At 43.5% G+C, this 19,810-nt stretch overlaps 1 protein-coding gene across 10 annotated transcripts in view; it reads left to right on the forward strand.

The window, feature by feature from the left end:
• The window catches only part of SLCO3A1 (solute carrier organic anion transporter family member 3A1), a 318,828-nt gene that overhangs the window by 62,059 nt on the left and 236,959 nt on the right, over window positions 1-19,810 (forward strand). For all 10 annotated transcript variants that reach the window (XR_010588295.2, XR_012415465.1, XR_010588296.2 and 7 more), the window contains exon 2: window positions 2,043-2,508. Coding sequence is in view for 7 of the 10 variants with exons in the window: in XM_065548475.2 (XP_065404547.1) it covers window positions 2,043-2,508 (466 nt within the window). In the remaining 3 variants the exon portion in view is untranslated. The remainder of the gene's footprint in view (window positions 1-2,042; window positions 2,509-19,810) is intronic.

Here is a 19,810-nt window from a genome sequence, read left to right on the forward strand (position 1 = left end):
CATTCTTCCATCCTCCATTCACCACACCTGGTGTGACCCTCACACTATTAAACCTTTGCTGTTCTCCAGTGCTCACAGATAAATGATGATAATGATAATGGTTATAACTGACCCTTCCCTAGCATTAACATGTATGTGTTGTTGACTCCTGACACCAGCTCGGTGAGGTAGCACTCTTGTCGCCCTTTTATAGATGGGGAAACTAACGCGCAAAGTAACTTGGCCAAGGTCAGCCAGAGTCGGAATGGACCCAGGTGGTCTGGCCCCAGAGCCTCTGTTTTGCTGCATCTCTCCATGCATTCCTGTCATGTAGGAAGGGAGAGGCTGCTCTTTGCTAACAGACTTTTCATCCATTATTTCTAATCTTCACATCCCTCCTGCTGAGTAGATACTATGATTCCTGTTTCATAGAATCCAGGCTGGGAGAGTTTGAATAACATGACTGAGGACACAGAGCTAAGGAAATAACAACAGGGATTCAAACCAGGTTTTCCTCCCTCCACCATCTGCGTTCTATCTACTTAATTGCTCCGGATTGTCTAAATTCACCCCTGTGGCATTTGTGGCTCCGTACAGTCTGTCCTCACCCCATCTTTCCAGCTATTTTCTTCCTTCCTTTCTTTTTTTTTTTTTTTTTTAAAGCAAGGTCTCACTCTATTGCGCAAACTGGAGTGCAGTGGCGCGATCTCAGCTCACTGCAACCTCCCGGGTTCAAGCGATTTTCCTGCCTCAGCCTCCTGAGTAGCTGGGATTGTAGGTATGCACCACCACGCCTTGCTAAATTGTGTATTTTTAGTAGAGAAGGAGTTTTACCATGTTGGCTAGGCTGGTCTCGAACTCCTGGCCTCAGGTGACCTGCCCACCTTGGCCTCCCAAAGTGTTGGGATTACGGGTGTGAGCCACTGCTCTCGGCCCCAACTATTTTCTTTTCCATGATGAAATCATGCCACCCATCTTTGGCTCATGCTGTTCCTTTTGCCTGAAGTGTTCTTCCCTGCTCAGCGAGGACATCATTCAGCTGTTAGATCTCCCATGACAAGGACTCTTGTCTTGCTCATAGCACCCTGCATGGAATTTGCACACAGCAGGAGAGAGTAGCCATCTCATTTTCTTACACTTCAAGAAGCCCTATAAGAGTGCATCTCATCGTGGCCCCCTTAGTGTGAGGTTTGCATCACACATCTCATCTCCAGTCCCTTTGTGTTATTCTTAGGTACATGTTTACCTTCTTGCTAGATGGCTCCTTCAGGCCAGGTGTCCTCTCTCCATCACTTTTCTCTTGTGTCTAGGGCATTGCCTGGCAAGCAGCAGATGTTCAGTATATATTTGTTTAACAAATGTAGGGCAGACAAGAATACAAAAAAACGGGGAAATCATAATCAGTTGGAGGGCAGTTGGCAGAGTCATAGTGCTTAGAACAGTCAGGGGTGTATTTACCTGATGGCCTCTAGGGAAATGTACACTGTTTGGAAATTTCCAGAAGGAAGCAAAGAGCAAATGAATACCCCACTGGGCTAATTTAGCTTGTCCATTTTGCCACTTAGGTTTTGTTAAGTTTGTTTTTATTTTGAGATGGGGAACAGGCTTTGCTAGCCTCCCGCGGAAAATCCCCTGGTTCCTCTGTCTTCCTGGCATGGACTTTATCCCTAGTATATATTTGGGATTGTGTACAAACTGCGGACTTCAGGACTTTTATAGGACTTCATGGGCGGTCTGTGGTGGAGGTTTGTGGGGGTGGGGAAAGCAGTGTTTCCGGAAGAGGGAAGAAGCTTTCAGGATGGAAACAGGTGCCAGAAAAAAACATTTTTGCTACTGGGAAAGTGAATTCGTTAACCGTTGAATTAGGGTTATGATACTAAATAAACGTCTTTCTGATTCGTCAGGTTAAAAGGCATTTACACAGCTGCCTTTTTTGCACCTGGCACAGGAGGCCAGGTGGGAGGGTCCCGGGGGGAAGGACAGAGCGCACTGTCAGGTGGGAAGGAGAGGCCTCCTGGGCATCTCCTTGGATTGGCTCTGACATTTCTTCTTGCCCCCTTCAGGTGAGCGTCCTGACCACCCTGGAGCGTAGGTTCAACCTGCAGAGCGCTGACGTGGGTGTGATCGCCAGCAGCTTCGAGATCGGGAACCTGGCGCTCATCCTCTTCGTGAGCTACTTCGGGGCGCGCGGGCATCGGCCGCGCCTAATCGGCTGCGGCGGCATCGTCATGGCGCTGGGCGCGCTGCTGTCGGCGCTGCCAGAGTTCCTGACCCACCAGTACAAGTACGAGGCGGGCGAGATCCGCTGGGGTGCCGAGGGCCGCGACGTCTGCGCTGCCAATGGCTCTGGCAGCGACGAGGGGCCCGACCCCGACCTCATCTGCCGCAACCGGACGGCTACCAACATGATGTACTTGCTGCTCATTGGGGCCCAGGTGCTCCTGGGCATCGGTGCTACCCCAGTGCAGCCCCTGGGCGTCTCCTACATCGACGACCACGTGCGGAGGAAGGACTCCTCGCTCTATATAGGTAGGAGCTGCCCCAGCCGTGTCAGCAAGAGACCGGGGTGTGTTGACGGTGGATAAAAGGGTGGCCTGGTGGACTTTGATTTTGCCGTTGTACTGGTTCTCAGACTTGGCTGCACACCCAGTGTTCTTGAAAAATACTTATGCCTGGGGTTGCAACCTGGGCATTGAGACGTTTTTAAAAGTTCCCAGGTGATTCTCATGAGCAGCCGAATTTGAGCTCCAAGGGACTAGACCACTAACCGCTTCAGTGGGAAAACATGACCGGGAGTTGTATGTTTCTCTCTTCTTTTTGGGTGTGTATGTGGACTTTGGGCCTTCTGATGTTAGCCACCAATGTATACTTGGGGTCTACACATTGGAAACTGCAGCTTTGAAGAATCAAAATGATGTCCTGGTGATTGTCCTATTGCAGCTCAAAAGGAGAGGTGATGGCTTTGCCAGCATTTGGCATCATTCAAAGTTGGTGACTTCCGGTAATTTTTTCAATAACGGAAGTATGCATGGGAATTGGGTATTTAGAGAGAAATAAGGTATTTGTGTTTTGAAAAGTTATTTTTCACTGTCAGTTTCCGATGTTTTATACTGGAAGGATGGAAACCACTTGTGGGTGGGGGTTAAGAATCATCTGAGTGGCAAGTTATTTACTATGTGGCGGGCGGTGTTTTCAGTCTCTGTGGTGGGTTCTGTTGGATGGCTGCGTGTGAGGTGAGAGCTGGCCAGCCCAGCATCTCTATCCCTTGTTTACAAAGTATAATTTTGTCTCCTGTCAGCTGCTGGATTTTTCTGACACATCCCCAGTCACTGAGTGCTAAGCTTTGAAAAAATTACCTCTACCCAGGGAAGCTTTTTGCCTCCCAAAAGCAATGTGCCTTGAGGTAGAAAGTTAATTATATTATGGAGGTTTAAGTGAAAATAGAATTTGAACTGGATTTGACATAAAGGTTCCTAACTGCCAAGCTTCAAGCTTGCTGAGATAGGACGGTTTGGAAGCAGGACACACCAGAATGCGGATTTTTCTCTGTGTCTTTCTGACCCAGCTTTGGAGTAGATGCATTTACTGAACACGTAAGTTGCACACAGATGTTCTGACTGGCTGTGAACAGGCTCTGGGCAGGAAAGGTGGAAGGAATGTGCGTCTCCATTCAGAGGATGGAGCACCAGTGTGCCTAGCCACCACCTCCCTATGGAACAAAGTGGAAGAGAAAACGGCTCAGGCCAGAGATGGTTAGGGGTTTCCATTATTACCTGAGAGTGGGTATGGTGGAGGAAGGGAACTAAGGTAATCGTTTTTCTTTCATTGCCTTAAGGCTTGAGTGAAAGCTGCTCCATGTGAGTTTTTTGCACACCAGATCATGGACGACAGCATGTAGCCACAAAAGTCTCCTGAGGTCCACCCTCTGACTTGACTGATGGCACCCTAGGACTCTGGGAGAGTAGGTTTCTGGTAGGAATAACAGGAAGTAGATCCATCAGAGCACAGGGAATGAAATGGGGAGTGAAAACCTGAGTTGTTGTCTCTGCTCTTAGAATCAACTAGAAAAATTTCTCCCCAGAGTCACCCCTGAAGTCCCAACAGTGCTGTATCACTTCTGCCTAGGGCTTTCAGCCATAGTCGCTGAACCCTCTTCTGGAAGTGTCTCCTGATGAGTTAAGTTGTGCTATTTCCCCACACTGGGTGAGGGTTGGTTTGAATGTGCCAAAAGCTTTATGGTGAGGAAGCACTTTGGTTTGGGACATAGGGGTGTGGGAGGTGGACGCATGGACTGTAGGGCTGATCATTTGAGGCAGGAGGTCTTCTTGAATTCTGAGGCCTTGTCTATGGGATTTGCATTGAGTCTTTGGTAGGAAGAACTATTCAGCCAAATTTCTGTTTGGTCACCCCATTCCTCTATGATAAGTCTACATTGGGGGAGTGTCTCTTTGCATGACGTATGAACATCTTGGTGGCTCTGTTACATATGGCCAGGTTCCAAAACATCGTAGCCCATGCCGTGGAGATGATAGTTCTGTGTCTCTCTGCACTGGTTTCATGGGTTTGTGTTTATAGGGATCAGGAGAGGAGAAATCTTTTGCATAGATTGACCTCAATAGGTGGCCTTTTATTCCATATGTGGTTTATCTCCAGGTATAATTTAAGATCATAGCATATGCAGAGCATAACTGGTTCATTTATTTATTGTATGAGCTATAAAAAAAGTGTTTGTGGTAGTGAGAATATTTCAAAGTTTATCTCCTCTAATATGGCACTAGTTCCTGAAGCCACTTAACTTTACTTCAGAGTATTTGGGGTAGCCCACTGAACAGTATTGATATAAAATTCTGGTCTCTTAACTCCCTGAAGAGGAGGAAAGTCTCAAGGGACTGATGCTGGGACCCTAGGTGTAAATGTATATCCATCGGGGAGGAATAACATGTGTACCCCTGGTTCCAGCTCCTGCAGAGCTGGTCTAGAGAGGGACCCACAACCAGCTGTCTGATCATATGCCTAAATTGTGATACCATAGTGGAGATTGAAAGGATTCTAAATATGGCATGTGTAAAACACCAGCTTGTTCTTGAGCTGAGCCTTCCCTGTGGGTGTCAGCAGGGAAGAGAATGATCAACATGCACAGCTCAGGCTGCAGGTCAGTGGTGATGATACCTGTCCCTGGGTTGCCCACATCGTGGGTCACTAGATGGGTGCTGTTTGTGCATTGGTGGCTGTGTCATAGCTTCCACTACAACCCAGGGCAAAGTGAAGCATTCCATCCTGAATTAAGCTGATATTTTCCAGTGAAATGACTTACTTGCTTTGACCTCTTGTGGCTGAGCCACTGCCAGACTCCTGGATTCCTGGATGGGCTATTCACAAGGGGCTCCTCTGGCTGGCACCATTCTTCAGCCAGTCCTTTCCATTGTGGGAGGGAGCCAAGGGAACTCATTACCAGGGGACAAAACTGGATGAATGGGGACTCAGCTCTGCTGGCAGGCTTTCACTGCAGCATCATGTGGCACCCAGCCTCACAGTGCAGCCAGATAGTGACCCGTGGGTGGCACGTGGCACTCTTTGTTCTTAGAGTGACTGCATGGGCACGGTGGCAGTGGAGACCACGGGGCCCCTACTGAGGTCCAAGAATCCATTCTTTGGGAGTCTAGTCATGCCTGTAGCTCCATGTTGTGACCTTCCATTAACCCAGTTTTCTTAGCTGTCCTTCTGTTTCTCTAAGTTCAAAACACAAGTCGTATTTGCTTTTTATGAAAGTGTAAGTAGGATGATGTAATGGACTTACTGTGCTCTTTCATTAGGTTGCCCCCCCTTTTTTTTCCAAGGAGGAAAAGGTGAAATGGGAGTAGTAAAGATTTCTAAATAACTTTATTCCTAGTTAAAAAGCATTACATGTTCACTGTTTACAATTTTGAATATGTAGAAAAAGAATAATTAGAGAATATTTACTTGTAGCTTTATGGTGTATATAATTCCATTCTCTTTTCTGCATTAGTATGCTTTTCTATGAAAATATGTTCATGATGAATGATGTTTTGCAATTTCATTTCTCTTAATATTTCATGAGAATTTCCTTGTTACTAAATATTCTATGACATTATTGCTGCATATATAATATTCCCTTCTGAATATATATGATAATATTTAATACTTTCTATAGTTGGACATGGATTTTTAAAATTTTTGCTGTTTTAAACAAAGCAGATAGGTAAAGTGTGATTCCGAGAGGTTGAGTAACTTACCCAAACTCATTTACCTGGATAGGGCTGGGCTGTGCATCTAAAAGTGATGCTTATTTCAGGTATGTCTGGGATCTGCTCACAAGGCTGGGATGGGAGCTCAAGGGTAGTGCCTGGTCCTAGGAGTCAGGTGCAAGCCAGGGCATTCCATGAGACAGCCCGAAGCCTCCTGGGCATAAAAATTGCAGCAGGAGCCAGGAAGGTGGGAAGACAGCAGTGTGTCTGGAGTCCAGGGAGAGAGGTGCTACTGAAATGGAGAATGAGTGTCAGAGCCAGAATGGAGAGTTAGAAGTAGGATGGAGAGAGAGGAAGGTGGTCTTAGCTAAGGTTCATGTCTGGGTTCTGGAAAGAGCTTGTGCCCCTGTTTCATAGTGCTTTGAGCTGAGATGGCTGCAAATCAGACCTTAGACATGTGGGGCAGGAGCAGCTGATCTGTTCCATCTTTTGCTCAGCTCTTTCCAGTAATGTGGGCGCCATACCTTCACATGCCATTCATTCTGTTTCTGAACTGCAGTAGCTGCTAGGAGGTTTTTTTTAATGTTGTGTTAGAAATAGGCCACCTTACAACTTCCCATACCCTGTGTTCTGGTTATGCCCTCTGGATCTACCATGAAAAATCCCTATCCCTCTTCCATATTTTGATGGCTTCCCAAATAGTTGAGCACTAACCTTTCATGGGTAGGCGGAGGGTATCTAAAGCTTGGCTCTTCTAGGCTAAGACCTTTGCTCTGTGCTTGATGGGGTTTCCTACCATACTTCCTTCTTAAGAGGGATGCCAAGGGCTGGGGAGCTCATTACCAGAGGACAAAACCAGATGAATGGGGGGTGTGGGATATGGCATTGTATTAGTTTGCTAGGGCTGCCCTCAGCAAACACCACAGACTGGGTGGCTTAAATGACAGAAGTATATTTTCTTATAGTTTTAGAGGCTGGAAGTCTTAAGATTAAGGTGCCACAGGGTTGGCATCCTCTGCAGTCTCTCTCCTTGAATTTCAGATGGTTGCCTTTTCTCTGTGTCCTCACGTGGTCTTTCTTCTGCATACACATCCCTGGTGTCTCTCTCTGTATCCAATTTACTCCTCTTACAAGGTCACCAGTAAGATTGGTTTAGACCCACCCATATTAGTTCATTTAACCTTAATTGCCTCTTTAAAGAACTTGTCTCCAAATATAGTCAGTCACATGCTGATGTTCTGGGGGTTAGGGCTTCAATATATGAATCTGGGGGAAGGAACACTATTCGGCCTGTAACAGACACCAAAGAGATCAGTACCAAACTAAGACTGCACTCCTGCCTCTTGTGCCAAAAGTTTTCTGTAAGGAACTGTATTGTCATTTTTTTCTCTAAGTACTTGAGGAATTGATGATGTAGTTTTTTTTTTTTTTTTAATAGCTTTTAAAAATTATAGAATCACAAGTTGTGGCAAAATACAGGAAAGTCCCCTGTATCCTTCATCCTGTTTCCCCCGCCGTTGATGTCATGGTAACTGCATACAATAGCAAAACCAGGAAATTAACATTGCTATAATCCATAAAGTTTATTCAGATTCCTCCAGATTTTTTTTTTTTTCATTGTAGAGACGAAGTCTCACTCTGTCACCCAGGCTGGAGCACAGTGGTGCCATCTTGGCTCACTGCAGCCTCTGCCTCCTGGGTTCAAGTGATTCTCGTGCCTCAGCCTCCCAAGCAGCTGAGATTATAGGTGCCTGCCACCACACCCGGTTACTTTTTTTTGTATTTTTAGTAAAGACAGGGTTTCATCATGTTGGCCAGGCTGGTCTTGAACTCCTGACCTCAAGTGCTCCACCTGCCTCGGCCTCCCAAAGTGCTGGGATTATAGGCATGAGCCTCTGCGCCTGGCCAAGATTTCTCCAGTTTTTATATGTGCTCATTTGTGTGTCTGTCTATAGTTCTGTTCAGTTGTATCAAATGTGGATGATGCAGTTTTAAGAATGCAGATTGGGATCAAGATGAAACCAGATAATTTTGAGTTGTGCATGTTAGGCAGACACACGCACGCACGTGCACACACACAAACACACACACGCACACACGGCACAGAGACAGGGACTGGCAGAAGGATGGATGTTCTGGAGAGAATGGGAGCTGGCCAGGGGAAAGGGGTTCTTTGAGAAGGGAGCTTTTGCTGTTTGCCTGAATACACAGGACAAGTGCTGCAACTCAGGAGGCACACATATTAGACACAAAAATGTGTCATGTTTTCTTTTTTTTAATCACTTATCGTGAACCGCAGTGTACCCCTCAGTGTTTCCGTTAATGATGCAAAGAGAGTAATTCTCAGATTTCATCTGCCAAGTTTTTGTTTAGTACAAAGGCCCCCCGAATACTGGCCAGCAACCAGAGAGAACCAAATTTCCTTTCAGATCCCTGGGAGCAAAGAGTTATTTTGCCTCTGACGAGTTTTTATTTTAACTCGACATTGGGTAAAATGTGTTTTAATTCTCCAAAGAACATGGATCGGGTATGAATCAAATATACTGTGACTGCAGTTCATCTGAAAAAATAATTAAAAAGCCATCCCTCGTGGGAGCAAGCATTGCTCATTATATGCTTGCAACTTCATTGATATTGAAGTTTCCTTCATTAATTTATTTTTCTAAAATAAATGGCACTCTAAAAGTGGTCAATTTGTTTTGGCGTTATTCCATTCCCTCTCACCAGCTGCTGGTCACATGCCATTTCCAGTGTGTTTTTAGCAACCTGCTAGGAAACAGCCTGTGGCTCTTATCTGGTGCTTCCATATTGCCTGGGCTGATAGGTGTTTCTCATTCATTCACAGCCACTCATAACTCATGCCCTGTGGTTCATGGCATCACTGTTGTGCTTGCTGCCTGGGTGACCTTTGGACAAGACTCTGTGGGCTCTGGAGCCTAACAGTCTTGAAATTCAAATTCTGGCCCCTCCACAACTCCTGGGTTTTGGATGAGTTTCCAGTTGCCCTGAGACTTTGGCCTTTTCAGTAAAATGGTCTGGTCTACCTGGCCAGGCTTTGCATGAATGTCAGGTATCCTGTACACTGTGAGGATTGGTAAATGCTGCCCTGTTCATCCTTATGGTCATAGCATCTCCATTTCCAGATGTAGAAATTAAGGCACAGGTGGATACATGACTGACCTGTTTAAACACAGGAGCAGATCTTTGGACAAGAGCCCTTGGAACCTGATTTTCGGCCTGAGATGTGATCCATCTTATAGAGCTGAGAATAGCAACCTCTTCAGTCCTAAACCAGCAGGGCTCTTCTTTTCCTGAAGACCCCCTCCAGTGGCTCATCTCAAAGTGCATGAAGTGCTAGCGTTGCCCCAGGCAGGAGGAGAGCCAGTTTGTATTAATTTGGAGGCACCCCAGAGTATGGCCATTGCCCCAGTGTGATGTATGGATTGGCTTTCTGGGTTCTAGCATGTTGCTTCTTAATTTGGAAGCATATTGGCTCAATTTTATTTTAAATAATATATTCTTGTTTTAGTAACATTGAGAAAAACAAAAATGTAATAAGAAAATGTAAATAATATATAATCCAGATACCTACAGCAAATTATTGTCAGTAGTTAGGTATATTTTATTCCAGCCTTTTTTCTTTGTATATAGTTTTGCTTAGTTAAAAACCATACTATAAATAAACCTACTTTTTATCAGCTGGCATATTATAAAGTTTTTCCTGTGTCATAAACAATATACATCATTTTAGATAATTGCATTTTTTTTGGTCAATCTAGAAATGCTGGAATTTGCTAGTTGGGCATTTAGGTGATGAATGTCTTCGTGGCTTTGTTTAGCCTTGTCCACGTTGGCTGAAAACTTTAAAAGCTCAGGTTAGTTCAGATAGATTCAGTGTGAGCTAAAAGCCAGCCTCGTGGCCTTGCGGTGACTTTTTCCAAAAGATAAATGAGTGAGGCCGGGAGTGTCCTGCAGACAGGCTCTGGGCTGGCTATGGGTGTTGGCATTCTTGTTTTGCAGCCCCCTTCCACGTCTGCTCAGGGATCACAATCTTAAGTGCTGAAGGGGCTCAGTTGACAAATGAGAAAAGCAGACAGTGTGGAGCCTGGGGAGCTGGTCCTTGCCTCATCCTCCACCAATTGTTGCCCTGTAGGAATGCAAAGTTACTGTTTCCAGATCTTCTGATTGTTAACAGAGACTGGAAATCAGTATTTTTCAAGAGGATTGAGTTGCCAACTCATTGAAATCTTCTCCAAGCCCTTTGTGAGTCAACATTGTTTAGCATGTCTCGAACACATGGTAGCTGGAACACACACAGTGGCTTGCCATGGTAGGCTCTTTGCTCCAGACCATGAATTTCAAATTGCATTCATCTTTCGAGTTGCAAATAAATAAAACACGAAAAAAGAAAAGAAAGGAAAGCTGTCACACGTTGTGAATGTCATAGCCAGCAAAACGTGTTCTTTGCTGTGGTTCTGAATGTTAGGGGTATTGGATTTGGAGGAAGGGGATTGGGGATCTTGCACAAACACAGGACAACCTGGCAGGGGTGAGGGGAACACCACTGCTGAGTGGACCTGCTCCTACTGACACCTTGCTTACTGCCTCACAATGATGGGGATTCCCAGGATTGGAAAGAAATGAAACCATTTTCCCAAGCTTAACATGGCCAGAAGAAGAAAAACACGGTTCAAGGTTCCCCAGAGAGAGTATTGGGATGCATAAACCAAACCTTTTGGGGCTGGCTGGGGCCTACAGATATTTACTGGGTGTGCAAGAGCATCTTTGAAGAAACTTTAGAACATAGCACTGAAGTATTTGATAGGCAGGAAACAGGACCAGAGAGACCCATGATGACCTAAAGAAAGGTGAAAGTCCACGTGAGGGAATTTTCCTTCCAGAAGGATGTCAAAGACTACTGCTAGTTACTTCTTCACCCCGGCTTCCTTACTGCACCTAACTAGACAAGGCACACCGATCTTATTTGCTTTTCAACTGCGGCACAGGTATTGTTCTTAAAAAAGATTTCGAGACATTTCCTCTAATAACATGCATATTGTTGCTCTTCAGTTTAAAGGAGTGTTTACTTTTCTGAGAGAGAATAATCTTGGCTTCATTTTCTTTTTGTCCTTTTCACCTACAAGAAGCATTCTGTGAGAGCAGATGGCATGAAAGGTTTGGTTTCTGTTGAGCATTGTGTTTTGCTATTGTTAACACTGGGATTTGAGGTTCATAGTCTTCCTCCTTAGTGGGAAGTGAGTTATTCATTGCTAGATAACTTTTTAAGTGTTAAAATGCCTCACAGAAGAGTCTCTTGTGGATATTTGCTTTTGTCTGTCCAGTACCTTGTTTTTTCCACTGGGAAACTACCTCTCCCATCTTAGGTGGTTGCTGTGGGTTGCAGAAGTGGCCATGTGGTCAGTCCAGGCATGGTCAGTTGTGACATATAGAAGGTCTACAGTAGTCTACAGTGACAGACCCTAGAAGTGGGCCACTCAGAGTCCACTGTGAGGTGAGAGAAGTGGACCAGCTTCTCTTGTAGGACTCTTACTGAAAGAACTCTGAATACCCAGAGATTCCAGTGTCCATCATTGCTGCCACATGCAGAGAACTTGCCTAAGAATGAATGAACTTACCTACAGAGAAAAGTAGACCAGGGAAAAGGGAGAGCAAAAGGGCTTCCTAGATCCAGCCGTGCTTGAAGCTAGCATCTAGCCCTTAGAATCCTAGTCACTTGAACACATAAATTATCCTTTCCAACATCTACAGCTGCCAGGTTTCTGCCTCATCAGGCTTGAGTGCCCTGTCATGTCATAGAAGTTGGTCTGGATTGCTTCCCCCTTGAGGTATAACCAAGCATCTTTGAATAGGGATAGAGTCCAGGGAAACTCCGGTAAGGCAGTTGTTCTCTGCTCAAAGTGCTAGTTCTTTCACAGTACAAAGATAACCACTCATGAGACTCTGAAGAACCCCTGACCCTATGCATAAAATGAAAGGGGCTAGCTTGAAAGTGTTGGCTTAGCTCTTCATTTCATTATTTCAGAGGCATTGAAGTTACGGAACTTAGAAGCCAAAAGGAATGTCCCCTCTCCACCTTTCTCCCTACCTATCAAAAACAAACAAAAGTATTTTAAAAATAACCTGTTGGTAGGCTTTGTGCAGGAGCAGTAAGTGTTTAATAGCACATTGCCTATGTGGGCAGGAGCATGTTGAGCATGCTCAGTTTATTCAATGGTTCTGTTTATTGAATGGAAAAACTATAACCAACCCTGGCTCTTTTACTTGACTGCAGTTGCCAGAGCTACCTTAACTCCCTCAAATAATGACTGCATATTGTCAGGAATGAATAAGCTAAATAAATGAATATGTTCCATTCCCAGCGTGGCTTTGCCATTTCATTCCTGCCAAGCCGTGTGTGTGTGTGTGTGTGTGTGTGTGTGTGCACGCATGCTTATTTTAGCCCACATAATAGACAAATATGAAGATACCAAAGCCTTGTGTGGCTAGTGGACACTCATCAAAATTGAGGTGTATTTCTTTAGCACTCAGATTCAAGAATTTGGCTTAAGAATGTCAGGAGTCATTGTTGGCTACTTGAAGCTAAAGGTTCTTGGATGTGCTTTGCAGGAGTGGGGGCCATACCCTTTTCGAATTATGTGGAGATTTATGTGTATGTGTACCCTGGGAGGAAAGCTTTCACTGGATTGAACGAGGTTCATGACCCACAGAAGGTTAAAACCATATAAAGTGCTAATGTTAGACTTTGGTGACAGGCATCTTGGGGTGAGATAAGTCTAGCTAGTTGAGGGTGAGATAGGCTGTATGGAGTGACAGATGGCATTTAGAGACTGGAATGTTGTTCACTGTTCAGCTCTTAGCTTGTTTTGCTCCCTGGGGAGCCTCTGTACTTACAACAGGAAGCATTTAAGCATCACTTAGGCAACTGTGGTAAAAAGTCAGAATGCATTCTCAGCAGCATTGGAGACGCCCCTCAGCCCTCCACTCCCCCGAAAATTCCTCTGGGGCTGAAATTTTCCATCCCTTCTTTCAGCCTAACCGTGGGTGTTTTGGGTAATATTCAGCAGATTTTCTGTGCTGGTTTGAACTGATGCACAGATAGGAAAATCAAACTTTTTTTTTCTTTTTTTTTAGTTCAAAAACATTTTAAAACAGCACTTGGATCATTAATAGAATCTGAACTCTCAAAGTCAAAATTTTCCATGTGTTCTAACTAAGAAAAAGACTCACTGTTGGGGCAATGAAAAACAAAGGCAGAAAGTTGTGAGGGACTAAACAATTCTGGGGACACAAATGAACTGGGCAAACTTTTTATTGGCAAACCTTTTTTGGGATAGTTGGTACATTTGAGAAAACTTCTATTTTATACCACAGCCTCCTATTTCAGGTGTCGGGGGACTGAGGGAGGATTGGCGTTGAACTCATTCTGATGTCTCTCCAAGGAAAGATACTTTTCTCCCTTTCTCTCTGTAATGTTCCCAGCAAGTGGGGCCAATGGGTGTGATTTCTCACTGCTTCCCTTTCTGGGCAAGACGCTGTTACCATAAGAACATTCACGTTTGCCCACCTGCCTTGTGAGTTGTTAATGGAGTTTACAAAGGGAATTTGGATTCCCAGCAAGAGGTCTCATTAACACAGCAAGGATCTAATAGAATCTAAAATTGTGTATGGACACTGGAACCTTTTGAAACCTGGTGGTTTCTATTATTAGATCTAAATGATTTCACCAACCCCGGCCCCAGACTATACATTTGTATCATGGGGCAAAGAGCCTTCTCTTCGTCAAGGTAAATCTACCATATTGATTGAAGAACATGCTAATACCTGTGATTCTGGTGCCAAGACAAGATTAAAAAGGCCATTAGGCAGTACACAGAGGAAAGTGTCTCCCACATTGGTGCTTTTATTTTATTTTTTTTAATATCGGCCTTGTTACTGGTTGTGTGTTTAATACTAGGATTCATTACTATCATAAAGAAAGTTTAACAGCTGTCTGCTTATTTAGACAAGTGCATTAAGAACAGGTGAGTTTGAATAGTGACCATAATAACACTGAATACACTAGCTCCCATTTATGGGGTCATAGCTGTATGACATACAGACAACCAGTATTTTGCATATACTTTCTCACTCCCTCTTCATAAAGCCCAAGGAGATAGAGGCTGTTATTCTTACTGTATAGATACAGGAGCTGAAACTCATGGGGCTTAAGCAACTTGTTCAGGGTCGCATAGTTAGTGAGTGGCAAGGCCCAAGCTGCAATCCCGGTCTGGTCTCCATTATCCCAAGGGCCTTGTCTTTCCCATCGTATGCTACCCCTCCACCATCCCCAGGTATGGTTACATCCACACCAGGATAATATGGGACCCCAAGCATGTCACACTAAGCATGAAAAGTGACTCAACCCAACTACCTAAATAGGTATACAGCTCTTTCTCAGTATAGTACCCACCTGCGGTGCTTTGTCATTTTAGCAGTAAAGTAAGTATGAAATAGTGAGGTGTTTCTAGGCCAGGAGAAGTCTGATGGGTCTGGGGTATTCAGGGTCTAGTTCTGTGGAAATTTTAAAAACTCTCATCAGATAAAGCATTGCTCCCACAAAAAAATCATGTGAGTTGTTTTCAAAATCTCCTTGTAGTAAAGTGAGAGAAGCTCACTCACCAGACGGTTTTGTTTACATTTCAGGCCTGGCAGCATTTAACTGGTATACATTCACTGCACTTATGCAACTTGGACTTGTGTGTTTCACTCCCAGACTTGATGAAGCTGACTTGCTTTTCTGAGCGAGTCAGGAGTGATTTTAAAACATACTAGACTCCAGCTGGGACAAGAATGGTAAGAAGGTAGGGCAAGAAAGACTTCTTGGATTGTGGATGAATACATGAGGAAGAACAAGAAGTAGAGATTACATAATTCCCAAGACCTTTCATCACGGGGGAGTAATCAGCATTAGCAGTTATTGAGCTCTGTGGTGTTCTAAAGACCTTCAAGAGTGTCATGTCCACATACATGAACTGTGTTTGCAGAAGAAGGTGGTTACATGATGGATGGATTGGGAGTGGCAAAGGCAGGTCTTCTTAAGGCATCCTCAAGGACTTGATGTCCAAGTGGCTGAACTGCCTTCCAACTCTATGTCCTGAAGCCACATTTTCCTGAAGTCATTGAGATAGCTTTTTAGTGACCTTCAGAAAAAATGACAGTCTCTTACTGGTCTGTCTGGGGGAGTTGAGAGAGGGTCTAGAGATTAAATTGGGTGAGGGACCACGTGTTCCATGTGGGAGCATTGGTGCAAAGTTGGGAGACTCAGCTCCTGCAGCTTATGATGCCAGATTCATATTTCCAGTCTTTTTTTAATTAAAAAAGTTGTAAATTGTGGTAAAATATACATAAAGGTCACCATCCTAACCATTTTTAGCTGTACAGTTTGGTAGTGTTAAGCATATTCACATTGTCATGCAACAGATGTCCAGAACATTTTCATCTTGCAAAATTGAAATTACCTATTAAACAACAACTCCCATTCCACCCCCTCTCCAGGCCCTGGCAACCACCATTCTACTTTCTGTCTCTATGAATTTGACTACTCTAAGTACCTCAGATAAGATCTTAGAGTATCTGTCTTTTGTGACTGGTTTATTTCACTTAGCAGGATGCTGTAAAGGTTCATCCATGTTGCAGCATTGGGTTAGAATTTCCTTCCTATGTATATTATATACCAAATATTCCACTCTATGCTTACACCACATTTTGTTTGTCCATTCATCTACGAATGGACATTTGGATTGTTTGCACCTCTTGGCTATTGTGAAGAATGCTGCTGTGAACATGGGTGTGCCATGTATTTTCAGCTTTATAAAAGTATATCTCCATCTGGGTATCCTAAGGTGTGTTAAACCTAGTAAATCCATAATTCATCTCCCAGGTTTGCCTTATCATTGACCAGCCTTGTCCTCCTCTCTCTTGTCTTGCATTTAAAAGTGACAGCCTCTCATGGATCAGGCCTCCTGCACCTCTCATATGTCTGGCCCCCAGCATCCTCTACTCATCCCTTCCGTGCCACAGGCCAGCTCTCAGCACCGCTCAGCTGGACCACTGCATCTACCTCTGATGAGTTTCACTGTGCCCAATCCAGCCTGTCTCCAAGTTGTCCTTCATGTTGCCACTGTTCCAAAGCAGGCTGTGAACTTGATGAACCTAGAGAGATGTGCATTGTTCTGGAACCTTTGTTACAAAGGTTCCAAGAGCTCTGCATGGGATTTAATTTTATTTTGTTACATGTCCAGTGAGTAATAACCATATGGTTATGTGTATTAATATAATGCATATGGTGAGATTATAGTATTGTATTTTTGAGACACTTAAAATAACCTGACTCCATTTTAACAGAAGTGTTAAATTTAATTGTCTACATTTTATTCATTCATTCAACACATATTAATTAATGACTTACCATGTGTCAGTCCCTGTACAAGGTGCTAGGGATCTATGGATGAATCAGATGTAGCTTCTGTCTGTAGGAGTAATAATAAAATCACCCAATGTTTATTAAGCACTTATTGTGTGCCAAAGACTGGGCTAAGTTCTTGACATATATTATCTGGTGTAATTCTTAAAACAACCCTGAGTTAGTTTTTATTCGCCGCACTTTATGGGAGGAAATCCAGGTGCAGAGAGCTTGAGTAAAGGGACAGCTTGGGGATTTGAGTCCATGGGGTTCTTGCTTCTCACGACGTTCTCGACTACTGTCTTTTCCTGCTTCACAGCAAACTGTACCAGCAACTGCCATGCAAAAGCCAACAGTTTGAAACAGGAAGGGCAAAATGAAACATCAGACTGATACGTATGCATTTATAGATGTGGAGCTGGAAAATATTGACCACATGTGCTCAGGAATATTTTACAAGTGTGAATAATGACCAGTTCCTTGCAAAGAGACAGGCTTCCAAACCGTACTTGCTGTTAGAGAAAAGAAACAATATTCTGCATGTTCTTAAAGCAAGAACCCAAGTAAACGCGGTTTTTCATGGGTGTCAAATGCTGCTCCCTGATGCGATGCATTACGCAGGCAAAGAAATAACATGACAAAGCCTCTCACAGCCTCAGAAAGGAAGGCGATGTCTCTGAACTGGCCATCTGGATATAGCTAGGAGAAGCATTTTCAGAATTTGCCAAGGTTCACAGCTGGGGAGAGGGGCCAGTGGCGTCCTCTGCTGTCAGGGGGCCCCTCCTCATCTTCCTCTGTGAATGGGCAAGCCCTGCTTCTTCTGCTGGGTTGTATTTTTTTTTTTTTTTGGAGACAGAGTCTCACTCGGTCACCCAGGCTGGAGTGCAATGGTTCGATCTTTGCTCACTGTAACCTCTGCCTCCCAGGTTCAAGCAATTCCCCTGTCTCAGCCTCCCAAATAGCCAGGACTACAAGCATGTGCCACTGTGTCTGGCTAATTTTTGTATTTTTGGTAGAGATGGGGTTTCACCATATTGGTCAGGCTGGTTTCCAACTCTTGACCTCAGGTGATGCACCTGCCTTGGCCTTCCAAAGTGCTGGGATTATGGAGTGAACGACCACACCCGGCCTGGGTTGTGTCTTCAGTGTGGAAACACACACACACAGGAGTAGATGAAGGGAAAAAACAGAGATTGCTATTCATCACACAAAAGCCAGGCATGTTCTTTTAAGAAATCACTGTTGCTGGAGACTTTCAGGCAAGTGAGGTGAGCATTAAACAGACTTTTAGTGTAAAATCAAGGAACAGACTTTTAGTGTAAAATCAGGGTGGAAGATTTAGGTTCAGTAATTTGTGGTTTGCAGTGATGACTGTCTTAGCTTTGGCTGGTAGGAAGCTCCATTGAGAGAGTGCGTATCGTCTGCAAGGCACTGAGCTCACTGTTGCCTTTATGACTGTTCACTTCATCTTTATAATGGCTATTTTTCCTCGATAGGAAACAGGCTCAGCAGAATTAGTAACTTATGCAAAATCGTAACTCCTAGTATGTCAGTGATAAGACTTGAATATAATGTTCACTGATCAAATCTGGGCTCAAATTGAGATTTCACAGAATAATTGATTTTTTTTCCATTATGGAAAACTTAAAACATATTCAAAATTTAAAAGGATGGTTGAATGAATCTATTCAACTATAGACTGTGTGCCCATTGTCCAGTAATTATCAGCACATTGCCTTTCTTGTTTTATCTCTACCCCTACCTGGTCTCCCTTCTCCGTGATTATTTTGAAGCAAATTTTAGATATACCATTTTATGTGCAGCGTTTTTGTTTTGTTTTGTTTTTTGTTTTATACAGGGTCTCACTCTATTGCCCAGGCTGGAGTGCAGTGGTGTGCTCTCGGCTCACAGCAACCTCTGCCTCCCAGGTTCATGCAGTTCTCCTGCCTCAGCCTCCTGAGCTGCTGGGATTACAGGCATGTGCCACCACACCCAGCTAATTGTTGTAATTTTAGTAGAGATGAGGTTTCACCATGTTGGCCAGGCTGGTCTCAAACTCCTGACTTCAGGTGATCCACCTGCCTTGGCCTCCCGAAGTGCTGGGATTACAGGTGTGAGCCACCGTGCCAGGCCTATTTGCAGTTATTTCTAAAAGTTATTTCAAAACATAATCACAATCCCATTCTCATGGTCGTTACATCTAGAGACTTTATCAGATTGAGGTTTCATTTCTTGGGGGCAAGAGGTACTTAATCGGTGACAATGATGATGATGATGATGATGATATGTACTTCCATCTTGGGACACATGTAGCTTTCTATAGTGTTAATAGCTATGCTTGGCCATGGCCTTGGGGATGATATTTAAATTCCATCATTACTCCTTTGATTACTTCTACTAAGAGAATCTTCCCCATTTCAACTGTTTTGTTATCCTGAGTTAGAACTGGAATGAGAAAACGAGGAAAAATCCTCCACAATTACTAAAAACAATTTAAAATTTAAGATTTTTTTTTCAGTTATTTTTCTCCTTAAGGTATATCCTGTTAGGAATACACACTGAAATTACTGTGTTTTAAAGCAATGGAAAATGGCTTCTTTCTGTGCAGTTATGACTCTAATTCAGTGAACAATTAAGTTTGCTTCATTTTGCTTTTGATTTTTATAGATTGCTTTTCCAAAAATATATAATTATGTAAGCTATTTACAGGGCTTCAAACTCAAATCTACAAACCAAGAATATTCTGAGAATTCTAGCTTCTGAGCCTGTCATTTCTATTCCGTTTCTTACCTTAGAAGTAATCAGTTTTTCTTTGTTTTTGGATTTTATCTTTCTGTTTTAAAAATATGACCAAATACATTTATATATTACTAGCTCCCTTTTTTTGTAATAAAATATAGTTTACTATATACAGTTTCTCTACTTTTTCACCTAAAAAGTATACTAAAAATCAGAGAATATTGCAGTATATAGAGGATCAGGATAACTAGCAGTAGATAGAGACATAGAATCATTGAATTTTTAGAGCTGTTAATAATAGCAAATGTGGCACTCTGTGCTACACACTGTTTTCAGTGGTTTGCATAAAATAGACATTCTGTGCTACACACTGTTTTCAGTGTATTACGTAAAGTAATTCATTCTTGTAACAACAGTAATCTTC

The sequence above is a fragment of the Macaca fascicularis genome, chromosome 7 (assembly GCF_037993035.2).
Source record: "Macaca fascicularis isolate 582-1 chromosome 7, T2T-MFA8v1.1".
Lineage (NCBI taxonomy): Eukaryota > Metazoa > Chordata > Mammalia > Primates > Cercopithecidae > Macaca > Macaca fascicularis.